At 40.1% G+C, this 27,585-nt stretch overlaps 1 protein-coding gene across 1 annotated transcript; it reads right to left on the reverse strand.

Annotated features, from left to right (window-relative positions):
- frzb (frizzled related protein) lies at positions 1-27,585 on the reverse strand. The gene is made up of 8 exons (XM_005942353.3): positions 27,176-27,585; positions 18,586-18,834; positions 9,203-9,238; positions 8,342-8,392; positions 6,290-6,355; positions 3,840-4,044; positions 3,461-3,524; positions 1-2,724 (listed from the first exon to the last, which is right to left on the reverse strand). The coding sequence occupies exons 1-8, from the start codon at positions 27,378-27,380 to the stop codon at positions 2,680-2,682; spliced, it is 921 nt and encodes a 306-aa protein (XP_005942415.1). The 5' UTR covers positions 27,381-27,585; the 3' UTR covers positions 1-2,679.

Below are 27,585 nucleotides of genomic sequence, written 5' to 3' on the forward strand. Positions count from 1 at the left end.
TTGTCTAAATGTTTAATGGTTCACACTGCTACGAGAAGTCCAGAATTGAACATATCAGGGTGTTAGTACAGAGTAGTGTGGCACTGAGTGTTAGTGTGTTTACATGAACAGAGTTACTGTGCGATAATGAGAATACTGTTTATCTGAGGCTGTGTTCAGACAGCAGCAGCAGCAAATTGCAGTTCAATTAAAAAAAAAAAAGAAGAAAAGAAAAAGACTTTGCTCACTGATCACATCTGTCAGAGTAGGGACAGCACAGGTGGAAATGGTAACAGTCTGGATGGCTGCTGTGACAACAACAACAAAAAAAGTTTTTCAAATGACTTTAAAAGTAGAGGTGATGCACATACATTTTTCAGATGTAAGAGATTAACATCCAAGGAAAAGTCTGCAAAGCCTGCCATTCCTCTGAGAAGAAAACCACAAAACACACAGACAAAAGGGAATGCTTAAGGCAAATGACGCCAACTTACCTTGGTCACACGACCAACAGTAGAGTATTTTTATTGTCAATCTGTGCAAAAGTCATTATTTTATATGCTTCATCATCATTATATCCATTCCCCAGATTTTGTGGCCAACCCAACAGCACATTATGTCACGGTAATGCACTTCATGTGTGCTACATGTCAGTATATAGTACGTGAATATCATAATGGGAATACATTTTTACTTTGCCTCTTGCACAAAGTCAATAGCTGCGTCCACAGAGAACTCCAATAAAAGCCTAGAGTTTAGTCGCAACAAAAATAACGTGTTACAAAGTCCCTTTTTTAATATCTACCTACAATTTTAAACGAGAACTGTTAAAACTGGTTAACCATTCCGTTTTCTAACATTTCCAACATGATTTTTTTTAAATTATATTTTTGGATTCTATTCAGTTAGCTTTGGATGATTCTCAGCTCAAGATAATCCTTATTTTTCTTGGCCTTAAAACAGTGCAGTCTATTTTAGCTCCCTTCGCATGCCATTCGAGATCACCTTCTTCTGATTGGCTGCCCTTCATAAATAGGTTTGGACATAATGTTGGTGGGGCTTTTGTGCTCCACAAGAGATATGTACCAATACAGGATCCATGTAATACAGATTAATATTACCGAATTTAAGAGAAATGCAACAAGCACACATTTAAGGACTTTTTGTCTGCCATCGTGTGTTTTCTGACTTGCGACTGTCATTTTATGAATTTATCACATATTGATAATTTTTTTTAGTCAAATGATTGCAAATATAAAAAAGGTTTTATGGCCCACAGTTGGCTTTCACATGTACTGAGATGTGTATGTAAATGTATGAATATTTTTGGTGCAGAACGTCCAGTTTTGGATATATCAGCCATAGAAACATTGACACTACCAACACTACAGTTCAGACGAGGGTGACGCCATCAGCGTTTACATCCTGTCACGAGCAGACGCGGGCATCCTTATGCACAGTGATATGGTGGATTACATTTTATTTTGGGGTGTACTCCCTCTTTAAGTTACGGTCACATTCCTCTTCTATTTAAAATTTTACTTAGAAAAAAAAAAGTTTTTATTGGTCACGGTGTGGGTCGCACAAATATAGTACTAATTTTTAACAGGTACCAAAACAGTAAATGCATGTTAGAATATGTTTGCTGGTCAGATTTGAGGGGAGAATAAACATTTGTTAAACAAAAGCATAATGGAACTGATGTCCTACATCTGCCCCCCACCCCCATAATGCCCACGTAAACTATCAGCCAACAAGAAATCATAATACTGAATGCCATATCAAAGCAGTAAGATTTTTGGTTTTATTCTTTACGTACAGCTGCTTTAAAAAAAGGTTATAAAAAGCTTTACAAAATGTTTAAAAATGTGTTATTCATGTCTAACAAATTTGCAAAATGTGAATTTTACAGGCAATTTTAAAAAGGGCTTTTCTTTTATTTAAAACAGTGCCACACAGAGTTTTGATAATTTGTATCTCTTTATATGGTTGTTAGTCTTCAACTTGTTATCCATATCTTTGCAGTCATTTACTGTCTTTTTACACATCTATGTGACTGTTTTGAAGCTCTTTGCAGATTATAAAGTTGGAATTTGTCAAAACAGAAAGCTGTGACCTGTGCTCATGAGGCACAGGTCAGTAATCCATCGATAACTGGATCTAATGATATTCAGGAAAACAAGTTTCTGCTGCTTTCTACTCACACTGCTGTCTGAACAAAGCACAGATATCCACGTTTCATTTTCTTAGGAGCTCAGTGGAAGGCAGGTCATGGCTACAGATGTATTCAAAATGTCCAAGTCCAAATGGCTTTCGTATCATTCAAATGTCGTCCATCCCATCACCATGGTAACATGGCCAACATCCAGGATTGATAAAAACTGTAACCATGAAGAGGAGCTGTGTAGCCAACACAGCCACCGCAGGGGGAAAAAGTAAAAAATAAAAGTACATGACTGCACGCAATTTTAAGCTCCTCCCTCTTAACTGAGTGCTTTAGGTGTATACACACACACACACACACACACACACACACACACACACACACACACACTAATTGATGTTTGTGCAAAGGAAGTAAATGACAAAACTGACTTCAAACAGTGGCAGATGAAGAGATGAACTACATTCAGCTACAACAGCCTGTAATAGTGCAATATCTACACACACACGGTCACACGCACACAAAGTCGGAAGATCTCAGTGGCGACTCTGAATTTTCCTGTGCAGCATCTGGTTCCATCTCTGGACAGAAGGAAAGACAGAAAAGTGAAAGATGATCAGCCCCATCTTTGGAGACAATAAGCAACTAAAAATACAATCCCTAATAAAGATCCTTGGTTGCTGCTCTTCACCATTTTATTGATCACTATCGCTGTCAATGTTACTTTTCTAGAGAGGGTACTACAATCAATGTATTAGTCACTGATCGCAAAGTCGTAATCATTTATGCTCAAGCCTATGGCGACTGACTTGCTGCAATCTTCCCCTAAATGATACACGTTCAAAGAAAACAAAAAAGGTAGTAAAAACAGAAAACAAAGCAAAACATGAATCTTTGTTTTTAAAAGGTTTCAGCAGAGCTGTTCAGTTTTTCCAACTGTTGAAATCTCCCTCTAAGTCTCTGGGGAATCCCGATGCTCCTGCTCTGGTACATTTCAAACATTAACACTACAGTGCGCTGAGCAGTTTCGGTGCACGCTGCCATGTGCAATGACAATGATGGGCGCGTGTTTCACCACAGTCACAATGCCAAATCTTCAGAGTGTGAGAAAACAAGAGCTGCAAGCCTGTTCCAAAGAAAACTGATAATTTATTTTAAATTGCTGACTCAGTTTTGCCTGAGTAGTAATTTGCTCATAGTTGGCAGAAGATGGGGGGAAAAAAGAAAAGAGTTGAGAGCAAAGGGTCTGAAACCAGTCAGCACTAGAGACTTTCTATTTTAACCCAGAACCAAAATCAGGTATATTTAACTACGCACCTTGACCTTCCTGCCAATTCTATCCTTCCACTTCTGAGCAATGGACCTGTCAATCAGGAGCAACCTGCAAAGACAAAATTTTAACAATGTTTGGCATAGTTTAACAGCTAGCAAAAGAAGAAACTAAAATATGACTTTTTTGAAAAAAAAGGAAAAAAGTAACATTTGGCTGTGATCAGTAATTTATCACAATAGCACCCTGCAGAGCAAAGGGGCAATCGGAAGCTGTCTCAGAAAGTCTGACAGCATACTGGTTCTATGAGTGAGATTTTTCTCTAGATAAAGCACGGGCCCAGTCTCAACAAGTTCTGGACTTCTATCTTACCAACTTCTTCTTGTCAATAACTATATTATCAGTTATATCTTCCACTGCCCATACTTTGAGGTTTCACCGTCCTCGTAGCCCATAATGATGTAATCTTCTCCAGGAGTCAGCTTAGGACACAGGCAGGAGGATGAGTAGTAGAGTGTCAGCGTCATCTTGGGAATGTTGACCAGAGAAGACTTGATCACCTCCTTCACGTCCACCACAGCAGTGGGCTCCAGACCGCGATTCCTCACGTCCTTGACCCTTGCTCTGATCACTGCAGAACAAAGGCACCAGCATGGAAACTGAATATGAGATATTCAGAAATTCCTCTTACCAATGCGCACCAACCCATAAAAACACACCCTTTTGTTATGTTTTTTTAAATTCCTGGTTTAAGTGTGAATCATTATTTAATTTTTCTTGGCCTGGTACCAGACCTTATTAAACACATGCATACCACATTTTACTCGTGAAAACTTTACTGGACAGCACAGCGTGGGTAAGGAAGCTAATGGCATTGAGCAATTTGTCCAAGTCAGCAAGCAAGAAACTCAAACACTGACTAATGAAGCTTGTCTGCCTGAAAAAAAAAAATTAAACTCCGGGGAACCTGAGTTATGGAAGGTAGTTTGACTTTGGATATCAATGCTAATGCTGAGCTATCGTTTTTCTGCCTAATGTTGGCTAATGTGGCGCCAGTGTCCGGCAGCCTCGCCTCTGTCAGTGCGCCCCAGGGTGGCTGTGGCTACAATGTAGCTTGCCATCACCAGTGTGTGAATGGGAGTGGATGACTGGATATGTAAAGCGCTTTGGGGTCCTTCGGGACTAGTAAAGCGCTATATAAATACAGGCCATTTACAGGCATTTACACTGTTAGCTACTGTTAATACAACTACATCCACACAACCTACTTGGAATATGTACATGTATCAGGATCTGGCTAAGTTATAGCTAGCTAGCTAACTGTATCATTTTTGCTAACATTATCACTAGCAAAATGCAAGTGGAGACAGTCATATAATGGTACAAATCAAAAGATATAAAACTGATATATGCACTTTCTAAACAAATAACCAGCTCAGGGCAGTTAGACAGCTAGCTATGACTTGGGTAAGTTGACCTAAATGTTACAAAGCTATTAAAGATACATTTAATATTATATATCAGGGGCTAACATGACCAGGACTCCAACTGGCATGTAGTATGCAACATATGTGGTGTTTGCATGTTGATGATATACAAGTTCCCAACTTTTCTGTTGTGCATTTTATTTTTTTTTAAAAAAAAGACTTGACATGCTCACATTAGAAAATCTCAAGCGCTGACACATGAGGCTAATAGAGAGACAGTCAAGAAACTGATCTTCCAAAAAGCCCTGTGGCCTATTTTTCACAATTAAAACGTGTTTATTAGACTTACTGATTACAAACCCGTCACTTCAAAAGTAAAATAAAAAATGTATATATTAATTATCCAGCAGCACCAGCCCAGAGCACGGAATTTGCTAAACTGTCATCCTAACAAAAACAAACCTATGCAGAAGTCTCAGGGTTAACATACCAAAGAATGCAACTAACGCAGAAAAACAGACATCACTGTAACGAAAAAAAAAAAAAAAAAAAAAAAAAGAAGAAGAAGAAGAAGAAAAAGGCCACTAAACGAGGAAATGGAAGCTACACAGATGGATGAGAAGTAAGCAGAACCAGCACGGCAGGTTGGATTCCAGTGTAATATCAGAATCAGTGTTAATTAGCAAAGGGAGAATGCAAGCAGTAAGATTTATAAAGACCACCTTGTGCACTCTGGCATGCTACCAGGTTTACTAAACTTCTCTGTTTCAATTATATCGGACAGTTTTGAAAGTGGGCTCTTGTTTAATGATTGCTTGGAAAAAAATAAAAATCTAAAAGCTTTCCCAAATGGATTTTGTGGCCAAAAGCATTAGTGAGGACCACATGGAAATCTCGGCTGGATTTGCCAAATCAAGCCTGCGTGCTGTATTCATCAGGAAAAGCCTTTCTGGCCTCAAGCATTTTTGTCTCCAATTTATTTCTAGTTGGAGCACAGAATTGTTTTACTTTTATATTCAGGGAGAAAATATCTGTGTACGAGGTTGTTAAAAACCTTCTTGCGGTTAAGGTATAAAGCAAGTCAAGTACTGATTTTACAGACTTGTGAAAAGGAACAATGGGATTACTCAGATCACATTACTTTAAAGACACTGGTTCATTATTAGTGTCACCAATAGCATCTGAGCATCAAATATGATACAAGATTAGCCACCTGATGAAAGCTAAACAACAAATGACACTCTCTCTCCATAATATAGGCTTTTCCAGGTATTAAACATGAAAAACAAGATCCCAAAATCATCTCAGAGCATCCGATCTGACTTGTATCTCAGTAAAATTATATACACATATATATGAAAATGTGACCTCAAATAAATTATGCATTTACATTAAGTGTAAAAAAGAAAATAAAAATAATACTTTAAACAAAAACTTCAGATGACTCACCATAGTTGTAGTTGTTCTTCTCATAGGTTCTCATATTCATTCTGACTGACTTACATCTGCATCTATCTATGGACACACAAATTACAACTTTTCAAATAAGCACTGACAAAGGAAAGTTTCTTCCAAGCTCCATCTTAAAAATCCACATTTCCCAGTTAAATTTGCAATGCCACATTTGAGTGAGCCAAGAAAGATCATCGTTGCAAGTTTAAATCCACTCAAGATTGTTGCTTGTCTGAGGGCATCTATGAATTTGGTTGTTCTTAAAACATGGACTGATATGACACATTCAAATTTGTTTACTTTCGTGGCCATTTGGACAGCACCCAGCATAGCCGTTGCCTCATGTTACCAATTTTTATACTTCCAATTGGCCAAATGTGGTCTGACTGTAACTATTAAGCTACACTCAGGGCAAAATATAAATATTATCAATACCACTGGTGCAGAATGATGTAAACTACACCAAAGGTCGGACAATATCTAATCTATCTGTGCTGGCCAAAGTTCTTGAAGCTCTTGTGTGTGAGCAGTTAAAGGAGTTTTTACACACCAATGCCATTTTATCTGAATATCAATCAGGCTTTAGGAAGAATCACAGTACTATCACAGCTGCAATTAGAGTGGTAAATGATAATACTATTGCATTGATAAAAAAACAACACTGTGCATCCCTTTTTATTGATTTGTCAAAAGCATTTGACACTGTTGATCACTGTATTTTAAAACTTAGACTCTTCCAGTCAGGACTCTCTGAGAGAGCAGTGGCATGGTTCTCAAACTACCTCAGTAACAGGACTCAGTGCATTAAATCTGACGGTCTATGTTCTGACTTTGTTACAGTGCACAATGGAGTGCCACAGGGTTCTGTATTAGGTCCCCTTCTATTTATCATTTACGTAAACAATCTTAGTCTACATGTGCCAGATGCAAACTTGCACTTCTATGCTGATGATACAGTTATTTACAGCTGTGGTTCAACTCTTGTCCAAGCCACTGACACCTTGCAGAAAGCCTTTTCTGCTGTCCAGCACTCATTACTTCAGCTTAAACTTGTTCTCAACGCAGACAAAACAAAGCTCATGTTGTTTTCTAAATCAAGGAGACGAGCCCAAACAATCCCATCAGTAACCACTCTTGAAGGTAATAAAATAGAGTTGGTTCACACCTATAAATATCTGGGAATCTTAATTGATGACTCGCTTACCTTCAAACCACATGTAGAGAATCTTGTAAAAAACCTGAAGTTAAAACTGAGATTTTATTTTTAAAATAAGTTGTGTTTCTCTTTTAATACAAAGAAGCGGCTTGTTGCTGCAACATTCTTGACTGTGCTGGATTATGGTGATATTCTATATATGAATGCTTCTGCTCAATGTCTTCGAATGGTTGATTCTGTGTATCATGCTTCTTTGAGGTTCATCACTAACTGTAAATTTCAGACTCACCACTGTGAGTTATACTCTCAGGTAGGATGGCCTGCTTTGGTAAGTCGGAGGAACTCTCATTTATACAGTTTTATATATAAGGCGATACTTGGGTTGCTGCCTTCTTATCTATGTTCCCTGCTTGTAATGAAACATGCTGGTCGGTATTCTCTTCGTCCGCATGGTTACTTGTTGCTTTCTGTTCCATTTTCCTGAACTGAACTTGGTAAAAGAGCTTTTGTCCATTTAGCACCCTTGGCTTGGAACAAACTGCAGAAGGAATGGAAAATGACTGAATTCATTTCATTAAGTGCTTTTAAGTCTAAACTACGAATCCTTGAGGCCAAGTCCATAACATGTAACTGTTTCAATTAGATTGATTGTCATTTTAACTGACTTTTTTATTTTTATTTGAATTTTATTTTTTATTTTATTTGTATTCTTTCACTTATTGTTGCATGTGTGTTGTTGCTGCCTGTGTTTGAGTAATTTCTGTAATTCTGAGACATCTGCTGCTGCCTATCTTGGCCAGGTCTCCCTTGAAAAAGAGGTTTTTAATCTCAATGGGATCTTCCTGGTTAAATAAAGGTTAATAAATAAATAAATAACATTAGACAGAAGTTACCTCCATCTGGTCCTCTGCAGTGAAAGTCCATTGAGAAGTCTGGACTGGATTCTGTCAGGGGAATCAAACCCAGGAAAGACACGCTTTTTAGTAAAGTATTTTAACAGGTTCATAGTTAATTCATACCAGTGGTTTTCAAACTTTTGGGGTGGGACACAGAGATCTAGATCCCATTGTGCTGACCTTTTACCCATGTTGAACTAATTTTAAAATTGGTGTATCAGACTTTCCAGCTTCTGAGGTGCGGCAGAAAACGTTTGACAACTACTGACATCAGGTAGTCCAGTGGTCAGAAAAAAAAATGCAGTCGTTTCCACACACACACACACACACACACACACACACACACACACACACACACACACACGCAAATTCATCACCGATTGGTGTAATCTGGTTGTGAGGCCTCAAGGTCAGTTTTATTTTCTACTTTAGCCAACTTGAGGTTTTGAAACTTGATGTGATGAACGAGGGGTGGATCAGACAGAAATCGAGGGTGACAGCTGAACTCTTTAACACAACCAGTCATTGACTAATGATCATATCCTGGATAATGCTGGATGTAATCCTGACATGATGAATGAAATTTTTTTTATAACATTTAGTAAAGATTTTATTCAATAATGATCCAGAATGAGACTGTGAGCCCCAGCGCTTGTGAACCCTTATATCTGTTTACAGATATAAGGGTCATTTTCACAGATTTCATAAGACTAGATGTTTTGGGGTTTTTTTTGCAACCCTCAGGTGTTGCTCACTACTGACCATCCTGTAGGCTTAAGGCTTTGCTTTTTAGGCCCTGGAAGATATTTTACATACAGACCATGTTAAGAAAATGGAAATGTTAAGGTTTAGCCTTACCTGGGTTACACCTGGCTGGGTCCTGGTGGTATGGATCTATGGATCAGAAAGATGGCAGTCAGAAATGAAAGAAACTTGTTCTTTTGGTTCGTGATTAAAAATGGTGGTCTTATTGGAATACAACTCAAACAGGTGGATCATTGAGCAGTGTCAGTAATGCACAAACTGCACAGAACAGTCATTATGACTTTGATATTCACTACTTCACCCCCAAGCAGGCCTGAGCCTCATTCTGCCTAACAGAGAGGTTTCTTTCTGTTAAAAAGGGAGTTTTTCCTTTTGTGTGTGTGTTTTAGAAGCATCATAATTTTGTTAATGTTGCTTCAGAACCAACAGGGGAAGTTTACTTTCAAAAGCTTTTGAGAAAGCACTGAAAGACAGTTTGGATTTTAATGAACCTTTTCACAAAAGTATATTTTTATGAAACTGAAAAAACAATGAAAATAACAACAACTATTATTATGACGATGACAACTTTATACCCAAACCTAAGTCATCATTACCCCATTGGTTGTCACATGACATGAACTGCAGTTTGAATGTCCATCTCAGTCCGCTTCCTACACCGACTTTGTTGCACATTATCGTCTCTCATCGACTTTCTGAAGCTGTTGTGGGAGTAGATTTTGGTCTTTTTTGCCTAGTTGCAAAGCTATGACATCACCACAATGTGATTAGTCAGTTGCAATAAAAGTTCCAAGAGCAACATTATTTATAGTGTATGAATACCAACAGCATTGCATATATCCTCAAGCCTTAACCTTTTAACCAAGGCACCGTCGACTAAAGTGAATAGCCCTCAGTTTGTTTTGCTTACCCTTTGAGTCAGACATCTGTTACATGTGTAAAGCTAAACTTCCTCCCTCTGCACAGAAAGAAGCCAGTAGAGGTTGCTTGAAGTAGGGGGTTTTGTAGTGATATTCAACTGGAAGAAGAGGCTGGAAATTTGCGTCCCACCTGACCAGAAAAATATTTTCAACAAGAAGCTTGTGATCACTGTTACCATTGTGATCTGGACCTGGGCAAAATGGATGGTTAGACTGTCCTGGAGGTTGTGGGAAAAGGTCCAGAAGGAGGGAAAATTAACTTTGGAGATATGTGGGACTTTGGATTTCTTTATTATTATCATTTTTTATTTATAAATGCTGCCTCCTGCAAGGTACATACAGGCAGCACCCTTCTATAAACCAAACTGAACATTTTCATCCATCTATCTCATCAGAAAGAGCAACTGTGGAAAACGTCAATGTTTCAGAAACTTCCAAAGTTGCTCTGTAAAAACAGGCTTTAGCCTTGGCATCTGTATCAATAAGCCAGGTTCTTAATACAGGCCTGAGATGCTACAATAACTTTCTATCTGCAGGGTTTCTGCACCCGCCCCCAAACAAACAAACAAACCAACAAGGTTATTTGGCCAGTCATTTTTTTTTCTCCTTTTCCCCCTGATATTGTAAAAACTAGATCATTATGGCAGATTAGCACATTAGCCTGTGGTGTGGCATTTAACTGCTCTGGAAGAGGTGAACTTAAAGAGATCAGACTTAAAAACTGCCTGAATGCCTTAGCCAGATTGGCCAGACAACTGCCAATACAGAGATATGTATTGCAGTTACCAATTTTTTACAGTTTACAGTTCTGCACAGAAAGTATGCCACCCTGGCGGCTGCTGTGCTACATCTATATAAGTCTACAGGGAGTGCAGAATTATTAGGCAAGTTGTATTTTTGAGGAATAATTTTATTATTGAACAACAACCATGTTCTCAATGAACCCAAAAAACTCATTAATATCAAAGCTGAATGTTTTTGGAAGTAGTTTTTAGTTTGTTTTTAGTTTTAGCTATTTTAGGGGGATATCTGTGTGTGCAGGTGACTATTACTGTGCATAATTATTAGGCAACTTAACAAAAAACAAATATATACCCATTTCAATTATTTATTTTTACCAGTGAAACCAATATAACATCTCCACATTCACAAATATACATTTCTGACATTCAAAAACAAAACAAAAACAAATCAGCGACCAATATAGCCACCTTTCTTTGCAAGGACACTCAAAAGCCTGCCATCCATGGATTCTGTCAGTGTTTTGATCTGTTCACCATCAACATTGCGTGCAGCAGCAACCACAGCCTCCCAGACACTGTTCAGAGAGGTGTACTGTTTTCCCTCCTTGTAAATCTCAACCCGAAAAGGCCCCACAAGCTCATCTTTGATGATACCAGCCCAAACCAGTACTCCACCTCCACCTTGCTGGCGTCTGAGTCGGACTGGAGCTCTCTGCCCTTTACCAATCCAGCCACGGGCCCATCCATCTGGCCCATCAAGACTCACTCTCATTTCATCAGTCCAAAAACCTTAGAAAAACCAGTCTTGAGATATTTCTTGGCCCAGTCTTGACGTTTCAGCTTGTGTGTCTTGTTCAGTGGTGGTCGTCTTTCAGCCTTTCTTACCTTGGCCATGTCTCTGAGTATTGCACACCTTGTGCTTTTGGGCACTCCAGTGATGTTGCAGCTCTGAAATATGGCCAAACTGGTGGCAAGTGGCATCTTGGCAGCTGCACGCTTGACTTTTCTCAGTTCATGGGCAGTTATTTTGCGCCTTGGTTTTTCCACACGCTTCTTGCGACCCTGTTGACTATTTTGAATGAAACGCTTGATTGTTCGATGATCACGCTTCAGAAGCTTTGCAATTTTGAGACTGCTGCATCCCTCTGCAAGATATCTCACTATTTTTGACTTTTCTGAGCCTGTCAAGTCCTTCTTTTGACCCATTTTGCCAAAGGAAAGGACGTTGCCTAATAATTATGCACACCTGATATAGGGTGTTGATGTCATTAGACCACACCCCTTCTCATTACAGAATGCACATCACCTAATATGCTTAATTGGTAGTAGGCTTTCGAGCCTATACAGCTTGGAGTAAGACAACATGCATGAAGAGGATGATGTGGACAAAATACTCAATTGCCTAATAATTCTGCACTCCCTTATATGAACCACCTTTTTATGGTCACGTCACAGAATCTCAATCAGATTCAGGTCAAAACATTGACTAGGCCACTCCATAATCTTAGTTTTGTGTTTCTTAAGCCATTCAGAGGTGGACCTTCTGCTCCTTTAGGATGTTTTGGTAGACGGCATTGTTTTATTTACCACAACAAGTCTACCAAGTCCTGAGGCAGCAAAACAGCCTCAGACCATCACACTATGACCACCAAATTTTACTGTTGGTATGTTGTTCCTTTTCTGAAATGCTCTGTTACTTTTTTACGCCAGATGTAATGGGACAGACACCTTCCAAAAAGTTCAACTTTTGTCTCGTCAGTCCACAGAGGAATTTCTCAAGATGTTTTCTGGCATAGCTGAGACAAGCTCCTTTGCTCAGCAGTGGCTTTCGTCTTGGAACTCTCCCACACAGGCAATTTTTGCCCAGTCTCTATCTTATGGTGGAATCATGAACGCTGACATTTACTGAGACAAGTGAGGCCTGCAGGTCTTTGGATGCTGTTCTGGGGTCTTCTGTGACCTATTGGATGAGTTGCTGCTGCACACTTTTTCACATTAATAATAAACACCTTAATTTAGAAACTGCATTTTGTGCTTTCTTGTGTCATCATTGTCTAATATCTAAATGTGTTTGATGATCTGAAACATTTAAGTGTGACAAACATACAAAAAAAAATCTGGAAGGGGGCAAATACCTTTCCACACCACTTTATGTGCAGCTCTACCGAAAAATCAATAGAGGATAGGGAAAAGAGCTATGTGGGGTGGCATCCAATCACGGGAAAAGCATAATACACTGATAATGACCTGGGAATTAGCTTTATGGTACAAGTCTCTGTTCTCCTGCATCCATGTACCTCTAGGCGTGCAAAGGTAACTGGGGTTGTGAGCTGGTGTTTCAATACACTGAAAAACTGCAGCTGCTTCTAGTTGTAGACATATTTCTGTAAAGCAACATGCAGACCAGAGTCCCACAGAAAATCACTGGAATGACTTAAATGATTCACCCCAACAGAACCTCAGCAAACCAACAAATTACACCAAGGGAAAATCCCAAAGCCCTGCTGAGCCAAGCCAATTTGGGGCAGAACAGAGATATGTGGGTGTATCGTTATGGAGGTCAAGGGGATTGAGATGAAGGTTTTTTCTGGACCTGCTGGTCCTGGATCTGTTTGAAGGAGCAGAGGACAGTGAGGGTTTTATTGAGTGTAAAATGAGTGGGCCTCCTGTATCAAGGAGCTCTTTGAGAAAGTCTGTGGGAGTGAAGTTGGACAGGGAATGACTCATGTTATCTGAGAGGGAGCAGAAACAAACTGCTGAGAGTAGTATAGCATGATAGAAAACACTGATATATACTAAAAATTGCAGTGAGCGATCCTTGTCGGAGTTAGCCTCCATGTTGAGACTCTCGGGAGGAAAAAAAAAAGAAAGAGTGCAGTTCATACCATTTAAGATGTCACTGGTTTTACTATGCAAGAACTGGAGTACGAGTCATTTTCATGTTGTCATAATTCACTCTTAAAGATATCATACATGGTATAATTTTTGTGGATCACCTTTGCTATGGTTATTGCCAATGTATATACAGTGGGGCAAAAAAGTATTTAGTCAGCCACCGATTGTGCAAGTTCCCCCACTTAAAATGATGACAGAGGTCAGTAATTTGCACCAGAGGTACACTTCAACTGTGAGAGACAGAATGTGAAAAAAAAATCCATGAATTCACATGGTAGGATTTGTAAAGAATTTATTCGTAAATCAGGGTGGAAAATAAGTATTTGGTCACCTCAAACAAGGAAAATCTCTGGCTCTCACAGACCTGTAACGTCTTCTGTAAGAAGCTTTTCTGTCCCCCACTCGTTACCTGTATGAATGGCACCTGTTTGAACTCATCATCTGTATAAAAGACACCTGTCCACAGCCTCAAACAGTCAGACTCCAAACTCCGCCATGGCCAAGACCAAAGAGCTTTCGAAGGACACCAGGAAAAGTATTGTAGACCTGCACATCCTCTCCTCCTCTTCCTCCTCTCCTCCTCCTCCTCCTCCTCCTCCTCTTCTTCCCTCCTCCTCGATATATTTCAGGATTTTCTCAAACAGGAAGCTGAGCCACTGATCACTGCCTAACCTCGCACACCATCTTTCACTTCGGCGAGGAGTGGAGGTCTGACTGTTGAGGCCGTTGGACAGGTCCTGTGTAACAGAAGGATATCTCAACATCATTTGGTTGCATCATAATCCTAACTGGTCAATGGAGCGTCGTGAATACGGTACAGAGAAGTGCCTCTACACATCCCTCATAGACGCTGTGGAGATAAATACTATATTATTAAAAACGACATCAATTGTGTCTGTGTGTGTGTCTGTGTGTGCGCGTGCACTTGTGATGGCGAGGAGGTAAATGGAGGGGCTGCAGTGTTTCCGGTATCCTTGGCGACACAGTAGGGATTTGAAGTTCTTAAAAAAAGCCCTCAACTTAACCCGCCCCAAGCCACCCTTACCCCTCCTCTATCTCATTTTTTCTTTTTAGTGTGTCAGTCTGAAGTGGAAGTGACAGCACTACTCGGGTCCTCTGTGTGAGTGTGCGAGAGTGTGTTTGTGTGTACTGGTAGCAGAGAGCATTTAGTGACTTGTTTTTTGTAGCTTGGTGTAGCCAGACCTGGAGCCACTCCTCCCTTTTTATGTGACTTCCCCCTGCTAGTGAGATGCTCATGGGAACTTTTACATATCAAAGCCCACTGCAGTGTGCACCCCGAGAATATATGAATACCTGGCAAACGGACAGATAGCGGTCGTGAATGAGGGGGTGTGGGATTCGTGGATCAGGCCGACAGATAATGGATAAAAAGGAGCGACAAGTACGTACGCGTTCTGAATAGGTGTATGTAACGATAGTCTTTTACTCTGTACAGATGTGTCGTGTGTGTGAGACTGAAGCGTTGAAAACATGTATTTACAGAGCTTTTGTGGTAATTCTCATTTTTATTTCAGATTAAGAAAATGCGGCCGTTTATAGAGGGCTGGTATGTGGATCTGGCTCGTGGGCGGTGGAGATAAGTGTGGCTGGTATATTTTGGAGGTGGTTAGGAAATAGTGGTGGGGGGTGATGGTCTCTTGTCTTATGGGACATTCCTCTAGGATGAAGCAATAGGTCATTGTTCCTTCATCCCTTCTATTTGCAAGCACCTGATGCTTCTCTGAAGGAAACTGATGAAGTGGAAAAAGCAGTGGGTAGGGGAGGCAGTACATCAGGGCTGGTTAGTGGTTTTTATCTCTTGGATAGAAGTATAGTGGTTGGCCGATTTGTAGCCCCTCCTCTATCTTAGTGGGGGTGCCATACAGGTCCATATACGGTAGCTGGGAGGGGCTGCTGGTGGTGGTTGTGGGGTCGCATTATTCCGTAATCCTATTGAAAATGTCTCTGAAGGACAGTCCAAGAGAAGCTGGCAGAATGGAAGGCGAATGGATTGTGACTACAGAAAAATGCCATTGATGGTGGTCAGTCTGAAGCACACTGATGTGGAGAGACATCTCTGCTGATGCTCCGCAGACTCCCACTCCGCCATGGCCAAGACCAAAGAGCTTTCGAAGGACACCAGGAAAAGTATTGTAGACCTGCACCAGACTGGGAAGAGTGAATCTACAATAGGCAAGCAGCTTGGTGTGAAAAAATCAACTGTGGGAGCAATCATCAGAAAATGGAAGACATACAAGACCACTGATAATCTCCCTCGATCTGGGGCTCCACGCAAGATCTCATCCCGTGGGGTCAAAATGATCATGAGAACGGTGAGCAAAGATCCCAGAACCACACGGGGGGACCTGGTGAATGACCTGCAGAGAGCTGGGACCAAAGTAACAAAGGTCACCATCAGTAACACACTACAACGGCAGGGAATCAAATCCCGCAGTGCCAGACGTGTTCCGCTGCTGAAGCCAGTGCATGTCCAGGCCCGTCTGAAGTTTGCCAGAGAGCACATGGATGATACAGCAGAGGATTGGGAGAATGTCATGTGGTCAGATGAAACCAAAGTAGAACTTTTTGGTATAAACTCAACTCGTCGTGTTTGGAGGAAGAAGAATACTGAGTTGCATCCCAAGAACACCATACCTACTGTGAAGCATGGGGGTGGAAACATCATGCTATGGGGCTGTTTTTCTGCCAAGGGGACAGGACGACTGATCCGTGTTAAGGACAGAATGAATGGGGCCATGTATCGTGAGATTTTGAGCCAAAACCTCCTTCCATCAGTGAGAACTTTGAAGATGAAACGAGGCTGGGTCTTCCAACATGACAATGATCCAAAACACACCGCCCGGGCAACAAAGGAGTGGCTCCGTAAGAAGCATTTGAAAGTCCTGGAGTGGCCTAGCCAGTCTCCAGACCTCAACCCCATAGAAAATCTGTGGCGGGAGTTGAAAGTCCGTGTTGCTCGGCGACAGCCCCAAAACATCACTGCTCTCGAGAAGATCTGCATGGAGGAATGGGCCAAAATACCAGCTACTGTGTGTGCAAACCTGGTAAAGACCTATAGTAAACGTTTGACCTCTGTTATTGCCAACAAAGGTTATGTTACAAAGTATTGAGTTGTATTTTTGTTATTGACCAAATACTTATTTTCCACCCTGATTTACGAATAAATTCTTTACAAATCCTACCATGTGGATTCATGGATTTTTTTTTCACATTCTGTCTCTCACAGTTGAAGTGTACCTCTGGTGCAAATTACTGACCTCTGTCATCATTTTAAGTGGGGGAACTTGCACAATCGGTGGCTGACTAAATACTTTTTTGCCCCACTGTATATTGTACTATTGTAAACCTACAATAACATGGAGAAACCCCAACAATCAGATGAACCCCTTATGAAGAAACACTTTGGTGACAGTAGAAGACAAAACTCCCTTTTATCAGGAAGAAACCTCCAGCAGAACCAGCCACATCTGCTGGTCATGGAACATAGCTGCTCTTTATGGCACTTATGTCACTAATCTGCAGAGTCATTTTGTTACTTAATTACACATTCAAAATCAAAAGTTGTGTTGAAATTGACAGAATTCCTAAAAATATCCTGAAACTATGTTAAATAATGAAAACTCAATGTTTTAAATTAAACTCAAATGCTACAAATCTGTGAGACTGAAAAACGTTTGTGTTTAATAGCAATGAAGGGCCATCACGTGAACAAGCTCCCTCTTTGTCTTCACAAAGAAAAAAATTTGCTCTTTTTGATTCAGAAAAATCTCAATAGTGAAGCAATATCTGTATTCTGAGGAGACACTCAGAATATCTTTGGTGAAAAGGCTAACCTTCCAATGCAGATAGTCCTTTCATTACTACAGACACTATGAAAGATGGACATAGCTTTCAGGTCTGAAAAATAGAAACCAATGCAAAGCAATTTAAATCCGTCTTCTTTTCTACAAGGGTCGGTGTTTTAGAAATCTGCAGGAAAATTGTCATCAGCCCTGACCTGTATGAACACTTTTCTGAGTTTATGGTTTGAGTCTCTCATTCTGAGTGATATCAAATAAAACGTCATGTCCACTTTGTAATTTTGGTCATTCTAAGTGTTGGAAAGGCAGGATTATCAAAGTCACCCCTTTCTTATCACATCTGGTCTCAAAATACCAAAAAGGCAATGGCAGAAGCAATCAGGGGCTCATGTTACTGTAGCTACATCCATCTTTCACAGTCTTTGGTCATGCTGACAGACACTGGTATGTGGTATTAGTAAGAGCTTAGAGCCTGCTACATTTTACTTCAGTGGTCAAATACATGAATTAAACAGTGTCTGGCTTCAAATAATCATCTTATGAACTTTTTATTCACAAGCTGATGTTAACTGTCCAAAAAGCTTAATAAAGATTACATTTTAAATTTGAATCAATCATTTGGTCATGCTCACTCACACCTTCATTCAGGACCTCTAAAAAGGAGCTGATTTTAAAGTTGTTTTTTTTATGTTGTTTATGATGTTTTTAATGTTTCTACACGTCAGCCAGAGTCACTGAACAGCTTCCTGTTACCATCCTTTTACTGTCTCTTGCACTTTTAAATGAAGGACATCCTTCAAGTACCAGCATGAACATTAGCATTGGAAATAGGTCTTATTAGTTATAAAAATGGTGATTACTCGCTTAATATTTCCCCCCCCCTCTTTGGATTTTGTGCTTTTTTTAAAAGATTTTTTAATAATCTTTGTCAACGTCAACATCATTTTGTGATGGTGAAACAAAAAACAAACAAAAAACAAACAAACAACAAAACAAAACAAAACAGAAACATAAGAACAATTTCCAGAATTAGGCTGTCTCGGGTCAAAATTGGCAGCCACACATATAACAGCAATAATACAAATGAATGAGTGTACCTGGTCCGTCTGCCTTGACGATGGCCTCAGGAGAGATGCAGACTCCACGGTCATAGAGTGGCAGCTCGCTGCAGGCCAGGTTGTCGGGCCAGCTGTGGTTGTAACGCTTCATCACCGGCTCACAGCCGAGCTTCGCCCGCTCGCACACTGCCTTACAGGGCTTGATTGGCTCATGCTGGAAGTCAATAGTACAGATTGGCGCGTACATGGCACATAGGAAAAAGAGCAAATCCGGACTGCAACCAGTACCTTGAAGAAGAAGGGAAACACAGGTTATATGTGCAATTTCATTAGAGAGCATAAATGATGAGCAGCTGAAATGACAAAATAGAAATCAGTGGGGTGGCAGCTATTGAATTTAGTCCACCCGCCCTGGAGTCACTCCCCCACCCACACCAGGTGTATCATGTACACCTGGTGTGAACTCTTATGCCATTGTACTGTTTTAAGTAGAACTTGAGATTTTTAAAATAAGGTCAGTGTAGTTCCCCACTCTCACTCTGTGTATATGAGTTCCATGTACATCCAACACCCTCCCTCCATAAACTCAATACTTTTGTTACTTTTGAGCATCCAAGCAATCAAGCGGTATAAAGACATTTTTCCATGGATTCGTATATAAAGGCAGAATCGGTGGAAAGATGTCTTTTTGCAATAAAAATAGCTGCAAATAGCTCTAAATACAGATGTTTTGCCAGAGGCAGCTTTAGTCACAATATTTATGGATTACAGCCCACATGTCTAACACAGCAAATATGCAATGTTACTCAAGAAAGTTACACAATATCTTATATGGTTAAAATAAATAAATAATGAGGACAAATTGGAGCACTTAGGAAAATATGTTGTGAACACCTGCAAGCATTTAAAAAACAGACATTTTTAGCAAATGGTGTCCATCCTGGAAATATCTTTTTTATTTCATTTTCAAATCCATGTGGTAGCAACACAAGTCATTGGTGATGCTGACTGGAAGCTCCTGTGACTCCTACTCTGGAGAAAGACGAGGGCATCCAAAAGTTCGCTGCTCCATTTCAAACAGACCCATTAATAAAGTGACCTTCCACACTTTTCACTAATAGTGAGTCAGTTAGTACAATAACTCGTACTACTAGCTAGCATGACGGAGTTTCTATACAGCTGGGTGGGTGCTATGATGTTACTGATAGTGAACTTTATTTTATTCATAAGGTTAGTTAGTAGAGTTGCCAACTGTCCTGTAAAAAATGGAATCGTCCCGTATTCAGAGAAAATATTATGAGTTTCATATTGAGCTGAAAAGGAACACAGTTTGTCCCGGACTTCAGCTAGAATGGAAAAAGACATAGCTGGAGTTATTCTGTGTTACGCTGCACGCCAAATCACAACAAAAGTCGCCTCAAGGCGCTTCATAGATACAGAGAAAAACCCAACAATCATATGACCCCCTATGAGCAAGCACTTTGGCGACAGTGGGAAGGAAAAACTCCCTTTTAACAGGAAGAAACCTCCGGCAGAACCAGGCTCAGGGAGGGGCGGCCATCTGCTGCGACCGGTTGGGGTGAGAGAAGGAAGACAGGATAAAGACATGCTGTGGAAGAGAGACAGAGGTTAATAACAGATATGATTCAATGCAGAGAGGTCTATTAACACATAGTGAGTGAGAAAGGTGACTGGAAAGGAAAAACTCAATGCATCATGGGAATCCCCCGGCAGCCTATGTCTATTGCAGCATAACTAAGGGAGGATTCAGGGTCACCTGGTCCAGCCCTAACTATATGCTTTAGCAAAAAGGAAAGTTTTAAGCCTAATCTTGAAAGTAGAGATAGTGTCTGTCTCCCGAATCCAAACTGGAAGCTGGTTCCACAGAAGAGGGGCCTGAAAACTGAAGGCTCTGCCTCCCATTCTACTTTTAAATACTCTAGGAACAACAAGTAGGCCTGCAGAGCGAGAGCGAAGTGCTCTAATAGGGTGATATGGTACTACAAGGTCATTAAGATTATTCTGCGTCTTTACGTTGTACAGCTGCCTCTTCTTCTCTCATTCTCTCCCCCTCCCTCTCCTTTTGCTGCTTCAATCATGAAACTGATCAATGATCAGCTGATCGGCTCTCTTGTTTATCGCCCACTTTGCGCCAGAAAGAGGAACCAGTGGTTAAACAACAGCAGCACGTTTAAGCTTGATCAGCTGTTGTTAGAATTTATTTAATATTACTTTCTAGTATCAGCTGATGTTTGCTGGAGCCACAGCTGTAAAAGCTGCTGGTCATGATATCGGTTTGGATATGTGGTGAGAGGGAAACATGAAGATGAAACCAGGAGATGTCCTTACTGAATCATCAGAGCTGAACAGGTGATGGAGAAACAGGTTTACCTTTTAGGTGACATGAATGAGTTGAAGGGAAGTTATGAACTGTTTCTGAGAGACAAATAACACCAGGATCCTTTTCTGTGTAGCTGACAGCTGGTAACTGTGCAGGGGCGGGTCTAGCAAAGTTTTGCCAGGGGGGCCAGGTAGGGCATTAACAGGGAGAAGGGGGGCACAAAGAAATACTTTTCTTTCTTATTCTCATTTAAAATTTCTAGCTTTTAATAAATAATTATCTGAATCTTACAACCAAAGTTTTTATCTGATGTAAAATGTATAGAAATACATATAATCAAGACAGTGTACATCACTGTCACAACAGTGTTTGTTTTCATTCAAAGGCTTTATGACTTTTCCTATACCTGGTGGGCCGGTCTCTAGTCAAAATGCCCGGGCCGATTTTTGTCCCAGTCCAGCCCTGGGCACGACCGGTTGGGGTGAGAAAAGGAAGCCAGAGAGGTTGTCACCAAGTGCTCATCCACTGGGAATTCTTCACCTTTTAAATGGTATTTCAGAATTACCCCATATGGAAAAGATATATATAAATCTTATAAAGTTTGTATCTGTCTTGTGTGAAACTTGTATGAAAAGCATATAAGAGTGAAAACAGATATAAGATCCCTTGAAAAATTATATAATGAAACTTGTATGTTTTGGATACTTACTAAAACAATATATGAAAGTAATGAGAAAGTGGCCACTTTCATGAGTAATCACTTATAAGTTTTTACTATTTCTTTTCCATATGGGACGTTACATGCTATGACCAAGAAGCTTTCATATCCACACTTGTTGTAGAAATATTTAAGGACGGTTGTTCAGTCTCAGCTCACTTAATTTGAGCCCTCTAGATAGACTCATGTCTTCTTCATGTCAGTGAAGACATGGTGCATTCAGGGACCCCTGGCTGAACAAACACTGGACTTTTACCATCTGCCATCCTGCTGCATGTTTCAAACAGGATGAGACCAGAAAGAGTTTAGCACTGGGTAGAGGATGGATCAGTGCTTTTATTGCAGAGTGGGTCTGAGGTTTGGCTGTACCACTTCACAGTGAAGTCACAGAAATAGCTTGAACTTGTGACCTCAAACTGCTTCCTGGTTGTTGGCCCAGAGCTCTTTCATTAGGACATTTTTCTGGTTAAAGCAGAGTCCTTTTTAACCACTTTTTAAAATCTTCATTCCGCCCACCTCAGCCAAGCTCAAAGTTCAGCCAGCACCTAAATGTATTTATTGAAGACAGACATGGATAAATTATGAACTAATATGGCAGGAAATGAGACTGCAGAAACCTCAAATAGTGAAGATTACTGATGAATGTGACCACATATGCAGTTATCAATGCTTGTCTCACATGGAAATGTGAAACGGTCGGTTATTACAAGTTAAACGACTGGGAGAAATGATCCGATTAGAGAAAAAATAAGAATGAACACCTATACATATTTCAAATTTAAATCGACATTAGCAAAGAATTCAAAATATGGTTGTAGAAATGGATAAAAGAATTTAAGTCAAACTGCTGGTTTGAAGTAAGAAAAAGGTTGGCTTTTACAACAAGGACGTTATTATACAGCCCTTTTTTAAAGTATCTTATTCACCATATAATTTATCATAAAACAAAAAGTCTTGAGCCAGTGCATATTTCTGTATATTTTGAAATATTTTCTTTGCACATTGGCTACCTTTTTCTCTTCCACCACTACTCCATCCTCTTTCCACCTCCTTACCTCATGTCTCATTACCTACACAGTGGTTGGGGCTCTAACACATGAAAATGTGCATGAACGGGTTTATTTATTCTGATGTTGTCACAGTTATTTCAATGGATTCTCACGTGATGGCAGTGTATTCGCCAAGTGTGCAAGGATCCAACAGGCTAACAGCAACTAACAGCAGCAAGAAAGCAGCGTTTCCTAACAGAAAAGGTCAGGAAATCCTCAACCACTCACACGAGTTGTCTGTCCCACAGCCGCTACCTTAGCTTCAATTAAGCACTTGAAACAGAATTCAGTTGACTGCAATATACTGACATCTAGTGGTGACATTTTACACACAGTATCTCTTAAATAAATAATAAAAGAAATCCAGCCTGACACAGAACCTGAGAGCTGCATCTGGCCCTTCCACTGATCCATCTACTGCAGGGGTCCCCAATCCCAGTCCATGAGGGCCGGTGTCCCTGGAGGTTTTAGATCTCACCCTGGGTCAACACACCTGAATCACATGATTAGTTCATTACCAGGCCTCTGGAGAACTTCAAGACATGCTGAGAAGGTAATTTATCCATTTAAATCAGCTGTGATGGATCAAGGACGCATCTAAAACCTGCAGGGACACCGGCCCTCGTGGACTGGGATTGGCGACCTCTGATCTACTGTTTGGCTCTTTGAGGCATCATCATAACCGGTCTCAGTAGAAGGGTGGCTGTCAAGAACCCATCCTTAAGGAAAGGGAACAGGGCAAAAAACAAACAAACTGAGGCACGGAAAATTACCCAAGGCCTGGACTGGAAATCAGTGGCAACAGGTATAGTAGAGTAATGAAGACTCTTTGAAGCAAAACATTTTAATTATGGAGTTAATATGTAAGGAGTAGGTCAGGAGAGAGGTACCCTCTGAAAGTTTGGAATTTATGGTTCAAACTGCTGTTAGTATGGATGGAGGAGATCAGCCAAAGTAACCAAACCAAACCTAACTGTGGCAGCCTGCCCAAACCTTTAATCAGAACTCATATTTAGTTTAGTTCGTTTATTTTTAACCAGACAGTGATGGCATGTGTAGAGAACGTGCAGGATTGAAAAGCAATGTTACTTGCCAAATCCTACAGAGAGATAGTGATATTTGATATCCGCAGATATGCTCCGAGGCAGTTCCTGTTACAGTTTACTTAATAAATGTAAATTTCATGCATTTTGACTGAGGCGATTCTACTTCCACTGTCCTCTATAATGACCTATTCCACTTGAGTGGAAGGAGAAAAGACTATCTAAATCTAATTTGCCTAATTTTATTGGTCTGATGGATTAGAAAATTTTACTTAACTGAATTACCACATACATCAAATGGTAGTGAAAATAAAATCATAATGAGGGGAAAAAAGTTAAAGCTATTTTTTTAAGGAGCTAACTAGCCTTGATTAGCAGCTACAGTAAAACTGTAACATTTCATGTGGTTGAACTACTTTTAAATCATATAATGCAAAACCGATGTAAAGTCACCTGCAATAAAAATAACGTTTTTTGTTAACCTGACTTGCTAGAATATATATGAGTGAAATAAGTAGTGAGACTGTGCATTGCACCATGGCAATTTCAAAAGACAAAGAATCAAGAATAACTTTTTCTTTAATATGCGAAAGGAACCAATCCTATTTATTTCCACTGTGGGGCTAACTTATCAGGCAAACAGTCTCCCTGATGGGAGACTTTTAGATTTGGAGTTGAACTGTTATTATGTGTGGCTAAATTATTCCAGTTATCACTATTATTATCATTAGTAGTAGTAGCAGCAGTAGTAGTAGTAGCCTTAAAGGCATGCAAGCTAGTAGGGCGCGTTTTTACGTGAACTTAAGCACTGCACCGACATTCAAGTGTAAAATGAATAAGGATTATTTTGTACTTTGAGCCGCACAAAGCTACTCTCATGGAGTCTGGAAATAATAACAAAGGAGCATATCAGTCCCCTTCAATGGAAGAATACCTCCTATTATATCTAAGTAAAATTAACAGGCCCCTTTATCTTAAAAAACACAACAAAAAACAATCCCATAATCCTACAGTTTTTACAGTTTTGTTCAGGATTTATAGCTCAACAAGCCACGGTTAAAATGAAGAGAAGGTGGTCATTTAAAATAAATGAATAATAACTTCTGTGCCATTTTCCAAGGTTCTCATTATTTCTAGTTCTGAAAAAAGATTTCTGCTCAGAAAACGCAGCACTTTCAAAACTATGTGTAAATGAGTGTTGTCGGTACAGACGGCCATACTTCTAATATTTAGAAACATGAGGTCAGAGGTCTAAAGACTAAAATTTGCCAATTGGATGCAATAGGTGACCAGCTGATGTCTGCTGGCATTAAGGTCAGCTTACCTGCTAAGTGTGCTGACTCCACGGCCTGCCAAAGCTAAAACTTTTGAAAAGTGAAAGCCTCCCGGCAGGGTTAAGCAGGGTCAGAACTTGCTGTCAATTACTTCACTGATTATGTTCCTGATTGATTTTTTATTTTTGCCTACAATTTACTACCAGATAACTAACATGGCCATCAAAAGTTCCCATCTAAAGTGACATGTTCACAAGTCTTGTTTTTTCCTACAAAGCAAATGGACCGACATTTTGTTCACAGTGTTACAAAACAGAAAATGGAAAGAGCCGAATTGTTTTTGCACTATTTGAATGAGTGTGGTTGTGTTGTTTTGTTTGTGCTCCTTGGTCATTCGGTTATATACCCTGAATATGGAAGAAAGACAGAAAAAGGATTAATTTAGCCGACTGATTAGTTAAAACCATGAGTGTTTGACAGCTTTACTAGAAAAATGACTTTTGCCTCAGGTGTATTGTTGGTTGAATAAAAATATTTAGACTACCATCTTATTCAAAACTGCAAATAATACATAATTACAAAGATGTTTCCATCAGAAATGCCAGATACATGTACACAAGTTTGAACACTAACGCACTGGTTTAAAAATCAGTCTTTTGTACTACAAGCTTCTCAACCAGTTAAAAATGATGCCAAACGGGCTCATTTTCAAACTTTATTATACCGCAGGTATTTTCCCCAGAAAATGGAAACAGATTTTTGTCAAGAATTTTTTAGGAAATACCAGGAATTCAATTTCCAGTATTCAAACCAACTCATGCTATGATTCTTCACGGTCAACTGGCTGGCTAATTAGAAAAAAATGGAATGCCATCCCTTGCGGCAAAACAATTGAAATTCCTGTTTTTCCTGGACAACGTCCACAGCTCGGAGATCATTTCAGAATCTTGACCGCTCTTGTAACCAAATTCATGTGAACCCAAGAGGCTGAAAATGCTCAGGTTCCTCCTCCTGTAGCCAGCTATAATTCTGATGTGTGCTGTCTTGGATTAGTGCTACAGTCAGACCAGAAAGTGGGTTGTCACTGACCAACTGTTCAAAATATGGTTGCTCCATTACAGAGTACTGCTACAGCAGCCAAAAAAGAAAAAGGTTTCCATAATCTCTAAGTGAAGCGATGGTTTCAGTGATCAGACCAGATCCAGCCCTGCTCCACCACAAAACGTCCTGACATTTTTCCTGCAGATCTGCTGGAAATACTTGGCAGTAGTTAGTATTTTATTAGTTTATATTTGATTAGCATTTATTACTAGTCAACATCTGGGGGTGAGAGATCTAAGTCTGAGGGTCAGGTGGTCAACAGCTGATATAAAAATATTACTGAATCCCAATTACATGCATATTTAAGAAGAAAGAAGGTAAATAAAGCAAAGTAAAGTATTTGACACTGATTATACCTACCCACTGCTGTGCATATAATAATAATAATAATAATAATAATAATAATAATAATAACAACAACAATAATAATAATCATTATTATTATAAAGACATCAATTTAGTTCATGATAACATTCACTAATCAGTATTTTGGGATGTGATCATCTGTTATTGCACAGAAGAAAAACTATTTTTATGGTTTCCATAAGTACATTGGAAGGTTGGAAATTTGAATATATCTGATTGGGGGCATATGTCCCCTCAAATATATATGATGATTACGGCCCTGGAAAAAACACTTGGTAATTTTAGAGAAGTAACCTATTCAAGTGTCTGTTCTTCACTCCACTTTCTGTATGTACATTAAAGCCTCCTTACTTTAATTTCATCATTTCTGAGTTATGTCCAAAATAACATTACAGAGATGTTATGATTGGTCAGGTGTTTATGTTAATGTCAAGGCAACGTGCAGATGATAAAAAGGTCATCCCAGGCTGTTTCAGCCTTTGCCCGACTTGTTAACTAATCTGTGTGCCCTAAAATAGCGCTTTAACTGCTTATTAGCGACTTCAAAAATCAAAAATCGTGAACAGTAAGTTAAAAATAAAGTTGTGGGGAAAACGTTTACATGTTTTCATGAGAACCTGAAAAATCACTGTGCGATTGCTTCTACGGTCAGTTAATTACACACCAGGTTCTTCAATGACTTAATTAACTGCCCAATTAAAAAAAGTTTATTAGGGCACTGAGGGGCAGTAACTCACCCAGCAGCCCCTCAAACTGCTCGATGGCCAGCACCGCGTTGTCCTGCGTGCTGTGGTGGAGATGGTTCGGCATCTTGGTCATGTTCCAGGGCATGGACCGGCACAGCGGGATCCGCACAGTCTCGCAGGACGCCGCCCGGACCGCAGCCGGCCACAGCGCGCAGGACACGGCCAGCAGAGACACGGCGAGCCCCAGAGAGAGCATGTCGGTCGGTTCACAGAGGGTACGGGGGCACAGTGAAGTGAGGGCAGCGCAGGTCCGTGCTCCGGTGAAGACTCGCTCATTCACTTCGAGTTAAATCCCAAATTAGACGCGATTTTCCTGCTGATTGGTGCTTTTCTGCTGCTGCCGTCCGGTCCGCAGACAGCGGGAGGGAGGAGCTGCTTTCTTATGCACACTTCAACGTCCT

This window comes from Haplochromis burtoni, unplaced genomic scaffold (assembly GCF_018398535.1).
Source record: "Haplochromis burtoni strain Fernald_Lab_line unplaced genomic scaffold, NCSU_Asbu1 Contig_337, whole genome shotgun sequence".
Classification (NCBI taxonomy): domain Eukaryota; kingdom Metazoa; phylum Chordata; class Actinopteri; order Cichliformes; family Cichlidae; genus Haplochromis; species Haplochromis burtoni.

Coding starts and splice junctions, on each gene's coding strand:
- frzb (XM_005942353.3), bottom strand. CDS start 27,380: ATGCTCTCTCTGGGGCTCGCCGTGTCTCTGCTGGCCGTGTCCTGCGCG. Junction 8,393..9,202: donor CCCAGCCAGGTGTAACCCAG/GTAAGGCTAAAC, acceptor TTCCCCTGACAG/AATCCAGTCCAGACTTCTCA. Junction 2,725..3,460: donor GAATTGGCAGGAAGGTCAAG/GTGCGTAGTTAA, acceptor CCTTCTGTCCAG/AGATGGAACCAGATGCTGCA.